Below are 22,840 nucleotides of genomic sequence, written 5' to 3' on the forward strand. Positions count from 1 at the left end.
GCATGAATGTTGATAAAAGGGGGAGAGCCCAGATTATGGCTAGTCACAAGGATCTGGGGAGATGGTTCATGCAGTGTTGCAAATGAGATGATTAGAAGGAGCCTGCAGCAGCAGTGCAGGAGGGATTAGCACTTTTGTGGGTGTGAAGCTGGAATAGAATGTTAAATCCCAAAGGAGTGTGTGGGGGCGTGGATTGCCCGTGCACAGCATCAGCAGGGTGGTCCAGCAGCACTGAGAGTGAGAGCAGTGTATGTGCAGCTGGCAGGAAGGATGGATATGAGGAATAGGAACTGGAATATGGCTGCCAGTTGCTCTGTTAGCAGTACGTAAACAGGAGGATGACACTGGGGTACAGTGAAAAGCACAGCCTTCCTCTTTCCTGTGAGCCCACTGCCTGCAGAGTGCACTCAGGGCTTCTTAGAATTTGAAATCTGCTTTCTCAGAGTAACAGTAGCCAAACTTGTCTAAAATTGCTGATGACTTTGTGTTCAGTCCTTGAGGACCACTCTCCCAAGAATTGGAAACTGTTAACTATTTCACTGGGTATTCCTGGGATAGGTTCCCCTGAAACCCAAGGTGAGTCAATTTGGGCTTCCAAGACCCAGCAAGTGTTTATTTCCTGCTGTAGCTGTTGATCAGTGAGCTGAATTCCCATCTGGATCTTCCCTTAAGATTTATGTATTTGTAAACATTTCTAAGAGGTTGCCTCAACTAAGTAGTTTACAGGCTTGATCTCCACCAATAAAGAAAGGCTTCTTCATGAGTGGGCTGTTCTGGCCACATTGCTCCATTGCACTGGGCTTTCCCAATCCATGGTTAGAACAGGCTGCAGAGGATGATGATAAGAACTCCAGATTGTAGGATTGCTGCACTTTAGAATTCATGAGTGCTGTGTTTTTTGTATTGCTTTCAATTGGCCTGACTGTACTGTTGGTAACAGTTTTGAACTCCTCCCAGAATAAGTGAGGCAAAGGAGTTAAGGAAAATCAGACTGGCCTCTTACATCACTGTTCAGCTTGGGACTGAATTAGGGCCTTCCAGCAAAAAAGCAAACCTATACTTTATCTACAGAGCCCTCACCTTGTCCAGCTTTGGTAAGGCACTGTCTAGAGGAGAGAGCAGTGGATCCCTGACAGGCAGGACTGTTCTGATCTGTCCCATGGAGTCAGTTGCAGGACCTCAAGATAAGGAGCAGCTCTGTGGTGCTTTGTTCAGCATGCAGCAAGCTGGGGCTCCTACACAGACTGAAGAGATGAAGACCTATTATGTGGGTGGTAGCTGAATTAAAGAACCAGCTGGGAGCCTTGTCAGGGCACAAGGCAGTACCTGACCTTTTGAGCAGGGCAGATGGGTGTGGGTTTGGCACTCTGCTGCCTCTGAGTCCTCATAGCAGAGTCTAAACTGTTCCTGTCTCTGAAAGATTATGGATTACAGGATTTTAGCAGACAGTGTTTGCTTTTTGCCCCACAGAGCGAGAAGCAGCCTTTTGGCTGCCAGACCATCTTCTGTAGGATTGCTGGTTTCTTTTGCTGCCAGGAGCTGCCCCATTGGAGAGGCTGCCTGCACCCCCAGGCAGGCCCAGGAGTCTGGCTGGCAGCAGCTTCCTTGCAGCCCAGCTTGCCCTCCAGAAAGCTGCTTTGTGGGAGATAAGGGTAATCTAGAACATGGCACAATACTCTGTGGTGGTACCGTGGGGCCTGTTCTGCCCTCCATGGCCACGTGTGCAGGGAGCCAGCCAAGAGCTCTGGGAACACAGACCTGGTGCTGGTCAGGCTGGCACTGGCCCTGGCACAGCAGAAGGAAGACAGGAGGCAGTAAAAGGACCACGTAGTATGTGTTGTTTACACAGTTTACATTTATAGTTTATTGTAAATATTGTGTCTGGAAATGGAGGCCCCTGAAAATACAGATACACTCTAGAGTGAAGTATGGGTTGAGTACCAAACTGAAGAATCTGAGGCCAAGGGACAAGTACAACTTCCAGATTTCATTACTGGTTTCCTATTAGTGGTGGCATGTTTCAGCTTCCTGAATTGAATTTGGAGCCTTCCCAGAAATGGCTGTGTGGGGTTCAGGATCAGCCCCAAATACTTTAATCTGATTGCAGCCTGTGGTATGAGTGTCTGCATAGCTGCTTCTTTGGATGGTCAGTGTATAGACAGTCTGTGGAGTTTCAGAATCCCCATCTAAAGCAGCATATTGATGGTGCATTGGTGCAGCCCCTCCTTGAAGCCTTCCTGGCTAGAGCCCAGATAATCTGCATGAACACCTGGATAAGAGATGCCATGGATGAATGCTTTCTCTGCTTGGTCTGGGCTGCTCCTGAGCTTGTGGAATGAAGCAGGTCAAAGAAGACTTTTCAAATTAAACACCTAATTGAATCTCCAGATATTTTTTTCTCTCAGTTCTTTGTGTAGAAAGCTCCAAGAGAGCTGTTCTTGTTAAATGCACAGGTTAGGTGAGACTCAGGATTCAGTTTCTAGAACTTCACAGTGTCACTGTGGAAATGTCCTAAAATCCTGGGGCTCGTTTTCATAAATCCCAGAGGGTGTTCACCTGCCAGTATTTGAACTGGGAATCTCGTGTTCCTGGATGTTTTCTCCCAAGTCACCCAAGGTGCCAACATTCTTTCTTTTTTTTTTTTTTTGTCAGGAAACATCAAATGCTTCTCCTGTGATTCTGCGGGTGGATCCCCAGGGCTTTTACGTGTACTGGACCTATCAGAGCACGGTGAGTGCTGAGCCTGCCCAGCTCAGGCTCCAGCCAGGCCAGGTTTGTGTGAGACACCAACTGCAAGTGCTCGAGTCCTGCACTTGGGAGAAACTCATCCCTCTTGGCAGGGACACCCCACCAAGAAGTGGCAGCTGGTCAGTGGCAGGCTGGTTTTCACAGCACCAGGAAAATGCAAGAACAGAAGGTGTGAGTGTGGCCTTTCTGTGCCTTTCATGTTTTCACCTTTTTTGACTCCTGCAAAGCTCATTACGTGTCCTTCAAAGGACTTCATGGAGAACAGCTGTGCTGATATCCCTGTCACCCAGCAAGATACAGGATTTTCCTAACCTGTACAGTGGGGTCATTAACTGTCTCATTGGGGTTTCAGACATTTTAATTAGAAAGTAGTGACCATAGTGATGTAGGGCCTACCTGGAGTCTCGAGAGCAACTTGTGCTCAGGGTAATGTTTGCAGGCTGCTGGAGCAAAGCACAAGATGCCAGCTGCTGGAGCAGAGGCAGAAGCAACACATGGAGGAAAGAGAATTCAGTTCCTCACTGATGAGTAGCATCAAGTCATGGAGAGGGAGGTGGAAGGCTGGGCTTACTTCCGCTTTCCAGAGCGGGCTGTGGTTCAGCTTGACTTCCTCTGCCTGACCTACATGCCATGGCAGAGTCAGACAATCCTGCACAGGCCCTGGCCAGGGACCTGCTGGGTTTGGGTGAGCTCTGCCTTTCCAGACATTGTGCCCAGTGCCAGCTGGGACCAGGCACTGCCACAGTGAGAACAGTGTCACCACACTGGGGACTGTCACACCCCTTGATGTCACTCCTGTTCTACTTTCAAGGTCCACTCAGGCAGTAGAATTTCTGCTCTAAGGGTTCCAGCAGAAAGAAGTGGAGCACAAAGTGAGGCAAGGGGAGCTGGTGTCACCATGAAAAGGGAGGTACTTCATTGGGATACCTGAGAAAGGGGCTGGGGGAAAGAAGCATAGGTGCCACAAGGAAACCCAGACTGGAAGGGGTCTTGCATTGCTGGAAAATGCTGTTGATTAGCAGCTAAAGTACACTGAACTGCTTTTGCACTAGGGACTCAGAAAGGAGTGGGATTAGGAGTAAAATTACTTCCCGCTTAACAATAAAATGGGGATGCAGCCAGAAGACATGGCATCCACATTGTCCTGGACTGTGGTCCTGGAAAATAATGTTATCTGCTGCAACAAGTATAATTTGTTCTCCAGACCCATGGTGAGAAGAAAAATTAGTAACAGAGGAAGGAAATTCAGGTTGGATATTAAAAGAACAAACAGGAGAGCAAGCCAGTAGTGAGGATGTGGAGGGACTGCCTGGGGAAGGCTGTGCAGTGTCCTCTGTGGGAATGGCTTCCCTCCCTGCCTTCTTCCTGCTGGGAGAGCTCTTCCACAGGGAAAGACACAAGCCAAACCTGACTTACAGCTTCTGGGGGCTCTGTCATGGAGTGCTATCCTTCCTCCTTTGTCTTTCCTCACTTTCCTTGTCCTTATTGTGTCGTAGGAAAGGGAAATTCTGGATATCACCAGCATCCGAGACACCCGAGCAGGGCGATTTGCCAAAATGCCCAAGGTGAGTCCACAGCTTCTTTGTGTCCAGTGTTTCAATGGAAAGGCAGGGCTGCCTGTGGTTTTGGTGGGCTCAGGCAGTTTGTCCTGGATTTCTGTAGGAAGGAGGTAGAGAGGATCTCATCTCCTTTTTTCACAGCTATGTAAATACAGAAAAGCCATCTTGACTCTTGTCCCTGACCTCCCAGGGACCCTCTGTGCACCCAAAAGCAGCATTTCCAGACTATGGTGGATGGGCTCATTGGAAGGAATATGTCAGAAAGCCAGGAAAACCAATTCCCTTTCCAAGTGCCCTGCTGCACTGCTTAGCCCTGCTGGTGACTCTGATGCTCCTGCATGGAGTCACCAGAGCTGCTCTTGTGCAAGGATGCACAGGGTACCCAAGAACCTGGAGTTCAATGCCATTCCAACAGTGTGTGCTGGGGGTTTTCCCTTTCAAGGGAAGAAAATACATTTTCAGAAAAACTAGTTTCTTTTTCATTTTTTTTTTCCCTGTATATTTTTGCATTTGCACATGATCAGGGCTTTGTTCTAAATTTCAGATATAATTGAAGCTTCTTGCAGCCCTTGCTAGGACTTTGTTTCTGGGACTTTTTTTTGTTTGTTTTTAACTTCTCCATGTATGGAAAAGGCAAGCAGAAAACTGCAGTAATTTTCAAAGGTGGAAAAGGGGCCAAAGAACTAAAGCTGATGGTGACATAGGTGAGTTTCTTAGGCAAAAGGGAAAGGTTTTGCAATATGTCCTGAGCCTCAAGTAGCCTTTTGCATAAGTTGTGTGGCTGTTTTCTCAATGTGCTCTGAAAGTGCCTATTCAGGGCTCCCCAAGACTAATATTTCTCAAAATACCATAATAAGGTGGGTGCTAAAGGCACAGCAGAGCTCAAGAACATTATTAAAAATCATATTTCCTTCAGAGAAGCTGCCTTTCTCCTTAGAAATTCACTAGAATGGAACATACTTCAGTTTTCAATGAGCCTAAAATTCATGTTTTGTGGGAATTGTGCTTAAAAAATGCTTTTGGAGGTTGGACTTTCATTTGAGAGAATAAAATATTTGAGGCTGTTTGAGTTGATGCTGCCCTCCAGATGGGGCACACTAAGGAAGAGGATGACTGAAAGGAGAGGTATGAGATATTCTTTTCTAGGGTGTTAAACTTTGAGGAAGAACCTGTTGGCAAAATGAATTGATGTTTGATACAGATGATAAATTGCTGGGGGAAGAACTGAGGCCATGGCTGGATGTCCTGATAGTAACAGGAGGCTGGAGAAACATGTCCTAGGTTTTAGGAATTAGTTAAGGAAGGCTAATTGGTGAGTTCCAGGATAAGACTATTTGCCAGTGGTACAGAGTTATTTGGGGCAATAAAATCAGGTTGAGTTGTAGGAAGACCTTGAATTGCTGATTGACTGCATGATCTAATGAGTGACACATTTTATACAGATAAAAATCAGGCAATGCACACAGAAAAAATCCCTCATCCTTCTGTAATAACAGCCCCTGAGCTGACTGCTGCTGCTCAGAAAACATCGTGGGTGTATGGTAAAATATCAGTGTAGTGTTCAGCAGTATTTGCTTCTTAAAAGTAAATTGTATGTTAGGAATTATAAGGAAATCATTAGGAAGTCATGCTATTGTGTACACCCCAATTGGATCCATATTTATGTGCAGTCCTAGTATACTCTCAAATGAGGTGAGAACTGGAAAAGTTATGAAAGAGAGGCATGATGAACAAAGGAATGAAGTGGCTGCTGGGGGCAGAGCATCTGAGTAGGATGGACTGGCAGGAGTAGGATGAATGGGATGTGGAGTGTACTATTAGGAGCTGAATGGAGAAGGGGAACATGAAGCAGTTACTCAGGGTTTGAAGCAGTTATTCAGGGTTTCTTCCAGTGCAGGATGCACCATATAAGGTGGAATTTTCCAGAGGTAGGAGTGACACAAGCAGGAGGTGCTGCTGCCTCTGTCCCACCTCATATCACCATGCCATGGGTGATGCTTCATGCACAGTCATGGAAATGTGAGTATAAAATGTCAGTACAAGAAGGAAATGCCCTTAGAGGGTTATTAAATGTGAGATAATGCCTCTGAGTTAGGAAGCTGCTGAATCCTAAATTGCTGGGAGCTGCAGGAATGTGTCAGGGAAGTGCCAGTGTGTTTGCCCTGTTCCAGCACTTTTCCCTAGGCACCTGGGTGGAGCTGCTCTGTTCTGGCTGTTGTAATAGGCCAGGGATGGGATTTTTTAGTCCTGGGAACTGGCTGCAGAAGAACAACAAAGTGAAGGTCAAGCACTGACTGATTTATTAAGTACTCTCAGTGGGCAGAAGTGATGCACTTGATGACAACCTTTGCTGTGAAAATCCCATGTGCTTTTTGAATTCTGCATTTTGCAGACATTCCTTTGAAATAAGTCCCTTTTTTATTTCAGGGAGTTTTCTGGAATTCTGTGATAACATGTAGTAAAAAGCACTAGACTGGCTTCTTATCCACTTTTTCCTTGTGGCTCTTGTGAGGTCTTGTGTGGGCACTGAAGAGATGTTGAACCAAGATGTGCCATGTGGGTCTGGAAAATTCTGATTTACACTTAGCTCTGCTATCCTTGATGCCTCTGGCTTAAAGCCCTTGGGGTCGTGTTCATTTGGCTCCCCTGGGAACAGAGGTTCACAAAGGAATGCAGAAAGCAGGGAAAAATTCTTCACATGAACCACCACACCCTCCACACGGGGCAGTTATGTCTGGGGCGTTGTTACAAAAGGCATTAATATAAAAAACTGGTGTGGTGAAGCAAATGAAAATCTGTTTTGAGGTAGAAGAATGAACATGGGTGCTGTTCTGCCCCGTTACAAAATAGTGGCTGTGGAGTAGAACAGTTGGAATTAATACAAAGAGTTACTTGTTTCACTGCCTGAAGGTGGAGAAGAAATGAAGTGGGCCATCAGCCTTATTTAGGACAAGGAGAGCAGGATCACAGCTGTAGGAAGAGCACCAACAATAAAAGAAGAATCCTTCCCCTTCTCTGCAAGTGATGCCCCAGTCAATCCACAGTTGCTCTGTGGCCGGGTTTTCCTGCTGGATTGTGACTGAAGAAATTCCAGAGGAAGGAGAGTGCTGTGTGCAGAACATCTGTGCTGCTGCTTTCCATAGCAAGGGGCTGGGCAGATTTGGGCTGTGGCTTAAGGATGTAACCTGCCCTGAGCTTTCCAGACCCAGGGCACTGACAAGTCTCCCTGGGAGGGGGTGGCTGGGAGTTCCCTGCTTTCAGTAGCACTTTCCCACCACTGCAGGGCAGGAGGTTTGGGGTTTTTCTGTGTAACCTCTACAGCAAGAAGAGTAACACCAAAGCAGCCACGTGAAAAACCACTTGAGAAGGAAGAGAGCAGCCCCAGCACGGGTCACAGCTGGGGCCCCATCCGAGCTTGGGGATGGGTAGGGAGCGTGGAAAGGGGCGCACCAGGGGCTGCCAGCCCTAGGAGCCGCCTCCGAATGGAAATGGGTCTCGCCTGCCTTCCCCAGCCCCGGTCTGGCCACCGAGCAGGATCCTGCCCGCCCTCCTACGCTGCGCTCCTGCGCACCCGCCCCTGCGAGGCTCTTCGACAGCGGCTTCGAGTTTCTGCCCTGACTTTGCTTCGCGGAATTTCTTTGTTTTTTTGCGATGGGGCAGAGCGAACTTTGGCGTGTTTTCAAAGAGTAATAAAGATAAGAATGAGCAGCGCTTTTGAACAGCAAGGAGACAAGATTAAAAAGCTATTGACTGTAGTTCAGCAGCGTGCCGATACAGATCAGGCTGTTATTTACAATCAGGTCTGTGTTTTCGTTTCTGTAATGAGGAACAATAAGGGCCCCGCATTGGTGGGGCTTTTTGTGGTTTCTTTTCTTGAGGCACCAAGGCCCCAGAATGCTGACAGAGAATCTAATAATAATTAAGGCCAAAATACACAATGTTTTAGGCCAGACTTCTAGGCTGTTGGCTGTGTCTTGGGGTTTGTTTAGATGTTTCAGGAGGCATTGGCTTTGAGACAGGCATATCTTATAATGAAACCAGAAGTTGTTCTTTCTTATTGTCATTATTATAAACCAGCTTCATCCTCTGTCCACATTCTGTTGATGTTGAACCTGGAGATACAGCCTGAACTGCACATTGTACAGGGAAAAAATGATACCAAGGCATTTCACTCATGTTTTGAGGTGATAAAGTTGAAGCCAGTGGGAATGTTCAGGATCCATGCAGGACAATCACAGTGCCCTCGGAGCTGAGCCGTGGCTGTGAGCCACAGGTTGTAAACACTGTGGGTGGTCAGTGGTTCTGCAGCAGCACAGGGGATGAGCAGCTCTGGCATTGGGATTCAGCAATTTGTGAGCCCAGGATGAAGCTGAACTGAGTCTAATTCCAGCCCTCCAACTGGAGAGCAATCATATGGAGACACCAATCTGTGAGTGTGCAAGAGAGAGGCAGGTACAAGCCTGTGTCTGGCAAAGGATTTATAAGTGGTGGAGCAGGAGCTGAGCAAGGAGATGGGCACGTGTGAGTGATGGCCTTTGCCATGCTGGGCCCTCCTGCTTCTGCCTTTGCCATGCAGTGAGCTCTGGGGCCACACATTCCCCTCTGTGTCCCTGCTGCACTGCAGAGCACCTTGGGCTATATTCTGTGCCTGGGAATCTGGGCTGCTGCATTTTCCAGTTCCTTTAGGTATGACACTGAGAGCTGAGAGTGCTTCACTGTGGATTTTTCTCTGTGTCCCTGAGATGCTTGGCACAGGGACCCCCTGGCCCTCCCCATTCTGCAGCCAGTATCTCCAGCATGGAGCAGCAAGGCTAAGGGGGATAGGAGTGTTACCTCCAGAGTCAAAGGCATTGGAAAGATCTTGGGGCTTCCTTTTACCCTCTGGCAACCAAACAAGCCCTCTCTTCTCCAAAAGAGAAGATTTGTTGTCCTAGTGCCACAAGACACAGCTCTGTAAGAGCACAGTGACACAACAGGTCCTGCTGTCAGTTGGCTCTGCCCTCTTTCAAGCAGAGAAAGAACCATCTCTCTCTGTCCTGTGTCTGTCCCTGTCTTTGTTTATATTTGCATGCGAATTTGTTTCTCTCTGGACTATGGATCTCTGTACAGCTGAAGATTTTAGGGAAATCAGGAGGGTGGGACATGAAACACCAGCTGACTTCATACTTCAGCCACCCTGCTAGTAGGTTGTTTTGTGCTTGTCTGGGCTTTTTTAAGGGGATTTACTAGGAGTGTTTCCCTTATGATTTGCATGGCTAATATGCATGTCCTGCTTTTCATGCAGCAATTCTTATTTTTCCTTTATGGCTACCTGCAAGGTGACAGTAATCCCAGAGTGAAGCTGTGGCACAAGGCACTAAAGGAGTGCAGGTTGTGAAAGATGCCATGATGTGGCATCAGGTTCAGAGCTCCTGCACACAGTCTTTGGTCCTCTCTCCACATCTTCATTGGGTGTTGGATGCATCACCACCTAGATAAGGGCTAAAGTACTCTGCTTGCAGGGGACATGGCTGGACAGAGAGCTGTGAGAGAGCCAGGTGCCCAATGTCTGCTGGAGAGCAGCGTGCCGAGGAGGAAGGGCTGGGAGGGGCCCAGATAATAAATACAGGAAATGAGCTCAGCACAACCACAAGTTCACTATTGTTTGGGCCTCCTCACAGCCCTGGAGTGGAACAAATGCTGGTGTATTTGCAAGATGAAGTTAAGTTTGGAGTTAAAACCCCAACACTTTGCAGCTGGCAATGGAAAGTTGAGCTCCGACAAGGAGTTGCCACGAGTGTGGAAAGGAGATGTGGGTGTTTGGTGGTGCTCAGTTCTGCTCACAAAGCAAGAAGGAGCCATTTTAGAAATTCCCTTGTAGAAAACAGGCAAATCATATTCCTGCCCTTCCCTCCTTCCAAATGCTCTGGGATTAAACAGATTTCAGAGTGCCCCCCTCAGAGAGGTGCTTTTCCAGAATAAGAGACAGCAGTCAGATGATCCTGAGTTACAATCCAGGCCATCCTGTTTTTTTAGATGCCTGTTTGTTACAGATATTAGAAAACTGAAATTTAAAAAATTGTGTAGTTGCTTACAAAATGTGTATGCAGCTCTGTGTGTGTTGCGGTGCAGACTGAAACCTGAAGATGTGCTCAGGTTCCAGCTCCAGTTTCCCTTTCAAGTCTGACCTGCTCCAGCAACCCCAGATTGTGGATTTTGCCATGTTTCTAAAGGAGCAGGTGCTCTGACAGCTCCCTATTTGCTTGGACAGGGGTTTGTCCTGCACTTCAGATAATGGATCGCTGGGCTTTATTCTAGGAATGGAAATTTTTTCTTCCCTTTATAAACAGCAGCATCAGTAGAACTCTGGGATACCTTGGATACCTTGGCTTAGTGACACCATGCATAGGAATGCAGAAAAGGCTGAATAATTTAAAGGATTCTATAAATACTTCTATATGGTGCTGCAATGCAAGTACCACTAATCAGATGAGCCTTACACTTAACAAAACAAGTCTCTGGTGAGCCATTGTTGTGGGATACTGGAATTACTGTGGAAAATCACTGCTAGCAACTGACAGCAGCAGAAAATGTGGCTTGGAGGGAAAGAACCCAACTCTGAGGTGACAGGGGGGCCCAAAAAACATCTTTCTTGTGGAGGGAGGTTGCACGTAAGGGTGTCACACTAATACACATTTTTGTGTGTGTGTTTTGATAAAATCAAGCGATTACACACCTCTGGCACAAGAAGGCCAAACCTTCCCTTGCTTGTTTGCAAGTTTCAGAAGAAATTTATATAAGAACAGTCTCCAGCTTTGACTTTTTCTGACTGATGCAGGGGTGTTAGTTATGGTGTCTTGTCCCATGGAGGATCCAGTAATGCAGATTCCAGAATAAAGATAAAAAAATAAGGAAAGCCAAGAAAAGGAACATTGCACTAAGCAATTTTGCAACCCATGAGATGCTTTCTGTGAATTTGGGTCAATGTGTGTATTGGGGTCTGGTTTTTTTGGGTAGTTTTCCCTCATTCTCCAGCTGCTCCCATGTGTTCTGTTTCTTTTGCAGTCCCTGAAGCTCCGAGAGGTTTTTAACTTGGATCACCCTTACAGCACCTTCCTGCTGAAGACCCTGACAATTGTATCTGGCCCTGACATGGTTGACCTCACTTTCCATAACTTTGTGTCCTACAAGGAGAATATTTGCAAGGTATTGGGGCCTGAGGTCATGGAAGTACAGGGAACCACTAAGGATTTGGGCATTCAGTGGGGAGCAGGAAAGGAGAGAGGAAGACAGGACCCTGAGCCCTTCCAGCATTACTGACAAGGTTATAAACAAGCAGGTTTATGTTGCAGTCAGGTGTGGTATCTCTGTTCTTGAAGCTCCTGCCCTGCATGGAAAAGGACCAGTAGAAGACTGGTCCTTTGTTGTCTTTCATGTGTTTTGTATGGATGAATAGGCAGCTGAGAAGTGGAAAAGTTTCAGCTCCTAGTGTTTATAGGTAGGAGGAAGGTGATAGAGTCAAGCCCAGAAGTATCACATAGAATAAGGGGTCTTAAATTGGAGGAAGGTAGATTTTGATTGGATGTGAGAAGAATTTCTTCCCTGTGAGGGTAGGGGGACCCTGGCACAAGTTGCCCAGAGAAACTGTAGTTGTCCCATTCCTGGAAGTGTTCAAGGTTGTGTTGGAGGGGCTTGGAGCAATCTGGGATGGTGGAAGGTGTCCCTGGCCATGGCAGGAGGTGGGACTGGATGGGCTTTAAGGTCCCTTCCAGCCCAAACTATTCCAGGATTCTGTTCCCTTTCCATGTTTGCTGTGTATTTCTTGGAGCAGTCAGTAGTGCCAGCTGCCCCTGTGCTGTCTGTTCCAGGACTGGGCTGAGGATATTATGGCCATTGCCCGGAATCCCCTCGCGTACAACGCTCCCCGCTACACCTTCCTAGAGAAAATGTAAGTCCTTTCTGAGAAACCTTTTCCTCTGAAACATCCATGTCCTGCCTTTCTCACAGTACTGGGAAAAAAAAAAAAAAAAAAAGCTTCTAAGCATCCAGGTCCTTTGGCAGCCTCCAGACCAAGGCCTGGGTCATGCCAAGGTTAAGCTGATGGTCTGTAGGATCCTGATTTTCAGTTCACTGTTGGATCGTTTTCCCAGTTGTATGTTTTTCCTTTCTTCTCACTTGGTGGGGTCTCTAAAGATTGTATAAATGCATTTTTGTAATCTTGTTTGGGTTTTTTTCACAGTCTAGTGAAGCTGAAGTTGCAACTGAATGAAGAGGGAAAGATTCCTGTCCGGAAGTGAGTGTGGATATTTCTTTAATTGTGTGTTCAATCAGACTACAGGCAGAGCAACTGGTGAGAGGATGGTTGCTCACTTGCTTCAGCTCTCTGCTCTTCCTGTACCTAAGAGGCAGAGAACTTCCCCTCTGTGTCCATGGAAGTGCTTTTGCTGCACCTAGGTAGCACATAATTTGTCTGGAAAGGAGACTGAGGCCTTCATCTACAGCAATAAATGGCTTAAATAGCCACAGATATCACTTCCTGGCTGCTGCCAAGAAAAAAATCAGCAAAACAAAGCAACTCTGGTAAAATTCTGATCACAAATTATTTTGCAAACCTGAGCTGAAGGGTGGATGAGGTATAGGATTGTTTCCCTACATTGTGAGGAGTAAGTTTCCCTGCATTGTAAGGATTGTGAGTTCTCTATTTGGAGAGCTCTTTGCTGGACTCCTCAGCTCACCTGCAGCAGGGCTCCCTTGCTTTTCTTGTCTCCTCTCTCCCCATGTGACCACTCCAGTCCTTCCCCTCTTCCCCCATCCCTCAGCCTTTGCTCTGGATGTGCATGAGAGCAAAGCAGCCCCTGGACCAGTGTTAGTGCTGGTTTAGGAGCAGAACAGATGGAGATTTGTCCTTCCCTGTCCTCAGCTTGGCCTTGTGCATTAGGTAGGGCTCCCATTAGAATGGGAAGCAAAGCACAGCCTGTTCCTTCTCCCCTGCACTATGTGGCATGAATCTGGAATTGATTTTGTGCCATTCAGTGTCTTCCCAAGTAAAATCGCTCCAGGCTGGTCCTGTGGTTCCTCTGTTGATTTAGCTTGTAGAATGACAAAAGGCAGCACTGCCATGTTGAATTCCCTTTTGGGTCCATAAATTACCTTTTGTTTTAAAAATAAGGAGCTGCAGACAGTGCATTTGGGAAGTTTTGAACAACTCTGCTCTACTCTGTGCTGTGTTACAGCATCACAAGAGGTGAGCACTAATTGCCCCAAATAAACACAAGACCCCAGGGTGTGTTGTAAGGCAGAGCTGTGCTGGATTAGGGCTGTGCTGACTAAATGGGCTCCTGGAGGGCTGAGCTTTATTCCACACTAAACATTTTTTGTCATTTGTTTTCTAAACCACCAACCAGCAGAATTTCATTGTCAGAAACCAGAATATTCATCAAAGGGCTGTTAAAGATGTGTAGGTCTGTAATGAATAACACACTAGGGAAGAGTGCTTTGAATTAATCTTTAAAATGCAAGCAAGGTAGCATTGCTGCAGGGAGAAACCAGCTTATTCTTCTGAAACAAGCTAGAAAAAATATCTGATACAGGATGTACCTCTCCTCAGTGCCCATTTCTTGCAGAATGACAAGAAATGCAGACCATTAAATAGTCCAGATTAAGAACAAGGTTTATAAAAATACTCAGTATCTTCAAGTGCAGGTAAATGTAAGACTTTAAAAACTCCTGAAAATTCTGAAAATTCCAAGAGCATTTGCCTGTCCTTTAAATATGCAAATCCCTTTGGAATCATACCAAGGCTGCTGCAGTTTTGCCTTGCAAAGGACAGGGTTTGCATGAGCTGCTGCAGCCCCCGCCAGGCACTCCCACCTGGCAGCACAGGGCACTCCTTGTTCCCCTGTTTGCTGTGAGCACCTGTGATTCCAGGAGATTAACAGAACTGAGGCTGGATTTAGATGTGGAGGAGACCCTGGGAGGGAAAGTTCAGTTGTTGTTACTTCTCCACAGTACCATAGGAAGCACTTCCAAGAGGGGCAGAAAAGGACAAGAGAGGGATTTTGAGTGACAGAGCTCTTACAGAGTCCATAGCAGAAATACAGATCTTCTGCTTTAAATCAGCAGTCAAAAAATCCTGTGTAGGTTTATCAAACTCAGTCCCCCAGTTACTCCCCTGGAGAAACACTGTCTGTCTTTGCTGGTTCATGCTCACAGTTGTCTTGCCTGTCTCCCTTGCTGTGCATCTGGAGTGTCCTGCACTGTCTGCAGCTCCAGCCATCTGACCTCTCTCCTGCTCCATGCTGATATTTGTTTGCCTGTCTGGTCAGTATTTTTCAGATGTTCCCTGCAGACAAGAAGAGGGTGGAAGAAGCATTAAGTGCTTGTCATCTGCCAAATGGCAAGGTAAAGGTTTCTCTGGGTATCCAGAAGTTGTGAGCTTGAGAAGGATCTTTTCCCTGCCCTCACTGGGATGCTCTTGGCTGTGAAAAACCATCAGCCGAGATGCTCCTAGTTGCTTACTTTACCCTACCACTGCCAGGCCTTAACTCCAGCCTGCTGGCATCAGTTCTTACTGATGTTACACTTCCAGTAACACTTGTGGCTCCAGCACTTGCACTGTGTGGCACAAGGAGCAGCAACACCAGGCCAGATGTTCCAGTCGCTTACTGGGGTTGTCACAGCCAAGGGCTGAGCTGTGAGTGTTCCTGACAGGTAAGAGTGGTCAGGGGTTTGTGGTCCTGACACATCTTCATCGTGTTCTCAGAATGATGCCATCAACCCTGAGGATTTCCCCGAGCCGGTTTACAAGACGTTCCTCATGAATCTGTGTCCACGGCCAGAGATTGATGAGATATTTACTTCACAGTAAGTTTCACTCGTGCCACAGCCCAGAACTTGGTCTCTTGTGGCAAAAGATAGACAGGAAGGAGGGGATTTAATGTTGTGTGGTTTGATTGGCCTTAAGCCTTAGAAGGGCAGGATCCCAGACCACTTAATGCCTTCATTCACAGCCTGAATAAAAAGGATGAGACTTCATTGTGCTGTAGGGCCCAGGGGGAGGATCAACCTGAGGAAAGATCAACCTCTTCTGTGTGAAAAGCTTTTGGGGGTAGTTCCCAGGCCTTACCTCTGCCCCTCTGTGGTTGTCTCACTGCAGCCATCTGAAAGCAAAGCCCTACATGACCAAAGAGCACCTGGCAAAGTTCATCAACAAGAAGCAGCGTGACACCCGCCTCAATGACATCCTCTTCCCACCAGCCAAACCTGAGCAGGTGCAGAGCCTGATAGAGAAGTATGAGCCCAGCGGGTTTAACATCCAGAGAGGTGAGTCTTGTTCAGCCCTAAGCTCTTGCTATAGAGGTGGGATGAAAGAGCAGAAGATCTTGTGCCCTCTGCCATCCTGCTTCCCTGGGGACCAGTCAGCCTGATTCCTACAACTAACTCTCTTTCCACTTCCAAAGAGGTGCCAGAACCATATTTGGTGACCATTAACAGCTCTGTTTGCTGTGCAGGGCAGCTGTCTCCGGAGGGGATGGTCTGGTTCCTGTGTGGCCCCGAGAACAACCTGATAGTGCTGGACAAGCTGATGCTGTACCAGGACATGACGCAGCCACTCTCGCACTACTACATCAATTCCTCACACAACACCTATCTCACAGGTACAGCAGGGCCAGGCAGGCATGCCCAGGACAGAGGGGGACACACCAGGGGGACAGACGTGTGTGCCCTGGGGGTTTTGAGGGCCGGGCTGACAGTGTCACCCTGCAACTGAAAACCTCTTGTCAGTCTGCTGCGTCACCTGCTGAAGGCTGGCAGAGATTGCTGTTGCCCCTGTGTGTGCAGGGGCTGTCCCATGTGAGCAGCTAAGGCTGAGCCTCTCTCCTGCAGCTGGGCAGTTTTCTGGGACGTCCTCTCCCGAAATGTACCGGCAGACGCTGCTGGCCGGCTGCCGCTGCGTGGAGCTGGACTGCTGGAAGGGCCGGCCCCCGGACGAGGAGCCCATCATCACCCACGGCTTCACCATGACAACTGAAATCCTCTTCAAGGTAGGGAAGAGCTTTCCCCATGGATGCTTTCCCCTGATTGCTGAGGGAGCCAGATGGCTGAGGGCAAAGATGTTTGAGAGGAAAAGATTGATGGCGAGGTGACAAGCGAATGAATGTGTGGGTAGAAGGAAAAGTGAACTGATAAGCACTAGGTTGGAGTTTGTGCATTTTTTGGAATGGGAGGAGTAGCAGAGAGGTTGATAGCTGGATGAAAATGGATGGATGGATAAATGAGGGAAATGTGGGAAGTCAGGTGGAAGCCATGGAGAGATGGCTGAGCAGAGGTGTGTGTGTACACAGGGCTGCACAGAACGTGACATGAGGCCAGTGATTTATAGATAGGGGCACATCAGAGGAGCAAACAGGATGACTTTTTAGAAAACACAGTTAAAATGAGTTTATCTGCTGGTCTGCAGCAGGTTTCTCTGGCTGACAGCCTCAAATGGAGGCTTTTGAAAGAACAGGGTTCAATTCCTTTCTAATGACCTGAGTGTTGGAATGTATTTTGTGGAGCAGCTGGCTTCCCTGAGGATTCAGCTCCCAGGCTTTGGAAGCACAGCACAAAGCCAGGCAGTACAGGGCATTTATCTACAGCTTGCAAGTTACAAATAAAGGCATCACACTGACTTTTTTTTCTGCACTCCTTTACACAGCTGCTGCCAACAGGTAGAGGTGCTTTAGATTTTTTTTTTCCCAGCTCTTTATTTTTCTTCTGTGTCTTCCCCCTAATTCCCACACTTCGCTATTAAAATATTTATGTGTGAGGGGGGAAAAACCAACAAACCAAACCAGTCCTTAAGGTCAGAGATATTGTCATCCTCAGACTCAGTAATTTCCAAAGCCCTATGACATCACTGCTGCTTTGTGCACAGCAGTTCACTGCAGATAGAACAGAAATAATGGCATTTGTAGCTGCTGTAATTGCAGAGTTCTGCTGAAGCCTGGGACCATTCCTCAAGGAAATTATAACCTGCTAACACAGCATGTGCTGGGTTTTGCTTTTACATAACACATAGACCTTCCTTCCACTACAATTCCTGTGGCCTTTTAGTAGCATTGTCTGAGGCTTCTCCTCAGATCCTTGAGGCTTCTGTGACAGACTCCCAGTGGTCCATGGAGGAGCAGCTGTGGCAGCCTCCCTCCCTGCTAAGGTCATGGCTGATCCAAGATTTGGGATGATCAGGGGACTGTGATTGCAAAGGAGCAAATGGCACTTCTTTGCCAATTAGCAGGACCTGAAACGAAAATAGTGGAAAGTTTGTGGCAGTTTAACAGGGGCTTGGGGAAAATATTATTATATTTTCTTACATCATTAATGCTGAGAAGGTTTCCATGGTATTTGCATTTGAAATGTCAGCACAGCTGGTGACTGAACACTCCAGCTCTCTTTGCTGCCAGGCAAAAGGATTTTATAAGCAGCAGAAATGATAGAAAATTGGGCAGGTTCAGAGGTAAGTATGGATAGAGTTTGCAGTGGTTTAATCTTGTGCTGCACACACCTTTCTGTGCCAGTTTAAGGTGCTTGGGGCAGGGGTTTGTCACTCTGGCCAAACACTCTCACATACAGTGATGTGTACACTGACCTTTGCAGCAAAACCAAAAACTCACCTTGTTGCATCTTCAGCTTTGTTTTGGTACAAGCTGATGAGTTTAGCTCAGCATGGATCCTCTGGAGCTGGAAATCCAGGCAGGTGTGAAAAAGATGACACTTCTCACCTTCTTACTGGGAGCAGTTTAGTGACTTTGAAAGGAGCTCCTGAGACACAATTTTGGAGTCTGTTCAGTGTGAGGTCAGCTGTGTGTCTGTTATAATGAGTGCTGAGCTTCTCTCTGACCATTCCTCTCCTTCAGGATGCCATCGAGGCCATTGCAGAAAGTGCTTTTAAAACATCTCCGTACCCTGTGATCCTGTCCTTCGAGAACCACGTGGACTCGTGAGTATTTGGTGACTGGGAGCATTGTCTGCTGTGTCCAGAGCAGACAGTACACAGGCAAGGGCTGGTGGGTTTTAAGCAAGTGCTGAGCTGAAGTGGAGAATTAATTGAGGTTTCTGAAGCAACTGAAGGTGGGTGAGAGCTGAAAGATGAGCCTTAGGCTGCAGAGTGGGGTGATCACAGGTGTGCAGCCTTTTACCTTGGGGTTGCAGCGTTATGAACAGGGGAGTTGACTTACAAATGGGACCTTAACATCTGCACAGCTGAGGTGATTTTCTGGGTGTTGATCTTTTGTTCATGCCAAACTCAGGATTTGGGTATTTGCTTTCCTCTTCACTCCTGCCTGATCTCTCTAGGCCCAAGCAGCAGGCAAAGATGGCCGAGTACTGCCGAACCATTTTTGGAGACATGCTGCTGACAGAGCCACTGGAGAAATACCCGGTAGGAGGGACTGGGGCAGGAGGCCTTTTTGGAAAGCTTGGTGCTGGGAGGTGCCACAACAGACATAATGCCATGGACATGGATCCTGGTTCATAGGGATGGGTGGAAGACTGTCAGAGGTTTTCTTGTTTAGCGCTGTCACCTGAGGGGCCCTGGGCACTGAGCTCTGCATGGCCAGGGTGTACCGAGGGGACCAGGTGTGTTCTGTTCACAGCACTGGTCCAGCTCTGTCTGCCAGCACTTGGAAACAGGAGCAAAGGCCTAATCCTGCTCCTAGCCTGGAAATATTCCCTTCCAGGCATAGGTGGCATAGGTGGGCAGGTCAGTGTCATGTGCTTGGAATGACTCCCAAGGAAAGGAAAGCTCCCCATCTGCTTGACCCCAGTCTTCATCTTACCTGTACAACAGGTATTTCTGTGATCCCAGTGACACCTTTGGTGCCACAACTGCCCTGCCAGGGGACATGGTTTTAAACACCTGAGCGGGACCTGTGTTCCACAGGGCATGAGGCAGGTCCTTGGGGTGCACAGAGGAGGGACAGCTGGGGCACCTGGCCCAAGCATCTGTTTGAAATCACTGACACCCAATGAAGAGCTGGAAAGAAGCAGTGAGGCAGCAGCAGCTGTCCACTGTCCAGCCCCATGTCCAGGCAATAGGAACAGAGGGATGGGGGGGGAACAGTTCAAGAGCTCAGCTAAGCTATTAACAGGCCTTTGCTGTCTATGCAGTCTGTCACGTGTCCTTGTCTTGAGCCACCTCCTCTGGGATCTTTTTCAAATCTGCTGCAGGCAATGTTTAAATCTGGCCTGAGTACTGATGAGGGACTGAGGATCTGGGATATGATGAGAGAAGTAGGTGGAATGGGAAGCCAGAGGTATGTGGATGCCTTCAGGCCATGTTGGTGTTTTTTTAGCAGGATGAGAGACTAGGGAGGCTGGCAGAGCAGCTGAGAGATGCAAAATGCTGGTCTGAAACCAGAGGTGAAATATTAGGAAAATCTGCATTAATCTGGTGGGATATGCTGGCAGATGGAGGAAATTAGGAGTCTGTGCAGTGGCAAGGAGACAGGAGAGGTGAGTGTTTGAATTCTGTGATGAAGTTTATCTGTTGCAGCTGAAGCCAGGAGTTCCTCTGCCAAGTCCTAAGGATCTCTTAAGGAAAATCTTGATTAAAAACAAAAAGAACCAATCTATGTCTGGGAAGAGGCAGAGCTCTTTGAAGAAAGGGAGGAACATGGAGCTAGAAACCACTGAGCAGCCAACCTCTGTGGATGCTGAAGATACTGGTATGTCTGAAGGGAAGGGGGATTAATAAAACCAATAGGCAAAGCCTTCTAAATCACCCAATACAAGCTTGGGGCAAGCCAGCACTAATCATTACATCAGTTAGCCCAAGCAGCAGCAGAAAACTGCAAGAGAAATTAAATCTTCAGAATACTTTGAACACTTTGTCCAACCAAAAGGGATGATCATTTACAACCTGCCCATCATCCCTTAGTGGTCCACTGATAGACTCTGGCTTTTGGGTTGAGGGAAGGGGAACAATTTGTTGCTGCTTGTTGCTCTCTGATAACCACAAATTCACCACAGCCTAGTTCTTTACCATGAGAGCCTTGGAGGTTCATAAAACCTTCAACCCCTCTCTCCTCCCTTCCAGTCACCTCTTGGGCTCGGGGCCCCTGTGGTAGAACAGTCCCTGTCATGGTTAAGAGCACATGAAGTCATGTGAGGACAAGGTGAGCACCACTGCAGAACATCTGAAATGGGCATTTATTCCCACAAATATGTGTGACCTTGGAGGGGAAACAACCCAGTGACTGTGATTCCTGGCTGTGAGGGGAGCCTGCAGCAGGAATGGTTTGGTCTCTTGAGTGTGCTGGTCCTCAGTGTACCAGTTCATATTTGGATTAGGCCAATAAAATTGCAGGATTCTTCCCCTTGGTGTTCCAGCATTACTTGGTGGTGAGGTTTGGCAGAGCTCTTCCCTGCCAGCAGCCTGCAGGGTCCTGTCTGTGTCCTCCTGATCCAGCCCACTGATGAGGGCTTGTGTGCTTAGTCTGGGCAGGTGATGTGGCTGAAGAGGAGCCAGAGGAAGAGGATGACCAGCTCAGAAACCTGGATGAAGAGGAAATTAAAAAGATGCAGTCAGATGAGGTGCTGTCACTGTTGGTTCTTTGCCTTTTCTGTTTGGATTTTTGCTGGCCTCCATTTTTCTCTGGTGCCTTACTCTGTTGAATAGAGATGAACCCAAAGTGCAAAGGGGAATGAACCTGTCAGGAGCTTTCCATCCCCCACACAAGAAGACTTTCGCAGGAGAAACTGAAGAAGAGAAATTTTGTTGCAAGCATAAGGAATGTGGCAGAGGAGTTACTGCTGACTCTGTATGATTAGGAGATTACTGTTTGCCTTGGGTGTGTTGGAGAGGCTTAGCCTTGGCCTGAGAAGTTGTTACTGAAAGCGCTGCTACTGAAGGGGGAGGGAGGAGATCAGCATCCCCTTGAATAAAAGTTCTATTTGCCATTTCCATCTCCCTGGTATCCTTTGGAAAGGAGGAAAGGAGTTTGTCCCAGACTCCATGTTCTGAGGGATCAAAGAGGTCCTGGGCTTTTGACATCCCCCTTGATTTCATTTTTCCTCAGCCACCTGGAGATTCTGTGCCCCTGCCCACCATGGAGCTGTAGGGCTGGGAAGCCAGAGAAACTGGAGCACTCTGGTCAGGGCACACACTAGAGCTCTTTGACTGGGAGGCCCCAGTGCAGTTTGTCTCATCTGCAGGGAAGGTCTCTTCATCTGTTTGCTTTTGAATTGTTTTCTGCTCAGGGCACGGCTGGCCTGGAAGTGACGGCATACGAGGAGATGTCCAGCCTGGTTAACTACATACAGCCCATCAAATTCAACTCCTTTGAGGTTTCTGCCAGTAAGTCAGGCTCAGTCCCTTAGGAATCCAGGCTGAGTGCTTCCTGGCTCTGTCAGTCCCCGTGCAGAACAGGGACTGGGCGTGCCTGGCTCCTAAATGCAATCTCCTGTTCCTAGAGAAGAACCGGAGTTACGTCATCTCTTCCTTCACCGAGATGAAGGCTGGTGATCTATTGAGCAAGTTCCCCATGCAGTTTGTAGAGTATCCTTTGGTCACCCTTTTCCAGTGCCATTGGGTACTTGGAGTGTCAGGGAGATTCTTGACAGGATGCATCCTGCTATAGCCAATGTCAAGGCTGCCAGATGCTTGTCCTAAAGTGAAAAGTGTAAAGACAAGGAGCCTGAGCCTCTCTGGGGTCTAGTCTGGAAGGCTCTGAGCATTTGGTAGCAGAGCTCCAGCAGTTTTTATAATGGAATATGTGGGCTGGCCCCAGGGCACACAGGAGCACTCTGGACTTGTTTCCTAAAGAGCCTGTAGATACAACAAGTGGCAGATGAGCCGCATTTACCCCAAAGGGACCCGGATGGACTCCTCCAATTACCAGCCCCAGATGTTCTGGAATGTCGGCTGTCAGATGGTGGCACTCAACTTCCAGACCATGGGTGAGTGTTGGGGTGTGCTTCAGCCTCTGAGCAGGGGAGATCAGGTGCTGCTGGTCCCCAGGTGCTCCTGGTCCCCATCTCTTCCTTTCCTCCCATTTCTCTGGTTGTTATTCGATGTGTCTTTTCCCAAAGTGCTGTTCTCCTGTGATTTGATCTCCCACAGACTAACAGCACTTTTCCATGCCCAGACCTGGCATACACACACGTGGACTGCTGTCACCCTGTGTCCGGGCACTGTCCCTGGCTGTTCTGTTCCACAGTGTCACACTTAATCATGTCCATGAGGGCACCTGCAGCTCCCATCCCCCAAGTTGCTGCCTCTACAAGGCAGAGGCAGAGCTCCATCTGGTCACAGCACTGTCTGTGCCATTATTTCCAGGGTCTTGACCCGACCAGCAAGGAAGGGCCTTTCCTTACCGCACAACCAGCATAAGAAGGAAAGAAAAGCTTACCCCTCTTCCTTTCTCAGAGGGCTGTGTTATGTATAGAACATAGCAGACAAAAGGGAGCGAGTGCAAGGTTGGTTCTGAAGAGGATGACAGTGCAGGCAGGTGTAGCAACCACCAGGCAGTGTTCTCAGAAGTGTCAGACAGAAGATGGACTCCGAGGAGGCCCAA

General features: G+C 47.9%; 1 protein-coding gene across 4 annotated transcripts in view; it reads left to right on the forward strand.

The window, feature by feature from the left end:
• PLCB2 (phospholipase C beta 2) overlaps positions 1 to 22,840 on the forward strand; it is a 41,259-nt gene that overhangs the window by 7,499 nt on the left and 10,920 nt on the right. For all 4 annotated transcript variants that reach the window (XM_079308625.1, XM_079308624.1, XM_079308622.1 and 1 more), the window contains 17 exons: positions 2,653 to 2,730; positions 4,245 to 4,313; positions 11,352 to 11,492; positions 12,155 to 12,234; positions 12,526 to 12,579; positions 14,612 to 14,687; positions 15,049 to 15,149; positions 15,442 to 15,608; positions 15,797 to 15,943; positions 16,173 to 16,330; positions 18,182 to 18,264; positions 18,621 to 18,705; positions 19,819 to 19,990; positions 20,761 to 20,858; positions 21,525 to 21,621; positions 21,738 to 21,822; positions 22,099 to 22,223. In XM_079308625.1, the coding sequence (XP_079164751.1) occupies positions 2,653 to 2,730; positions 4,245 to 4,313; positions 11,352 to 11,492; positions 12,155 to 12,234; positions 12,526 to 12,579; positions 14,612 to 14,687; positions 15,049 to 15,149; positions 15,442 to 15,608; positions 15,797 to 15,943; positions 16,173 to 16,330; positions 18,182 to 18,264; positions 18,621 to 18,705; positions 19,819 to 19,990; positions 20,761 to 20,858; positions 21,525 to 21,621; positions 21,738 to 21,822; positions 22,099 to 22,223 (1,816 nt within the window). The remainder of the gene's footprint in view (positions 1 to 2,652; positions 2,731 to 4,244; positions 4,314 to 11,351; positions 11,493 to 12,154; positions 12,235 to 12,525; positions 12,580 to 14,611; positions 14,688 to 15,048; positions 15,150 to 15,441; positions 15,609 to 15,796; positions 15,944 to 16,172; positions 16,331 to 18,181; positions 18,265 to 18,620; positions 18,706 to 19,818; positions 19,991 to 20,760; positions 20,859 to 21,524; positions 21,622 to 21,737; positions 21,823 to 22,098; positions 22,224 to 22,840) is intronic.

Source organism: Erithacus rubecula (assembly GCF_903797595.1).
Source record: "Erithacus rubecula genome assembly, chromosome: 6".
NCBI lineage: Eukaryota > Metazoa > Chordata > Aves > Passeriformes > Muscicapidae > Erithacus > Erithacus rubecula.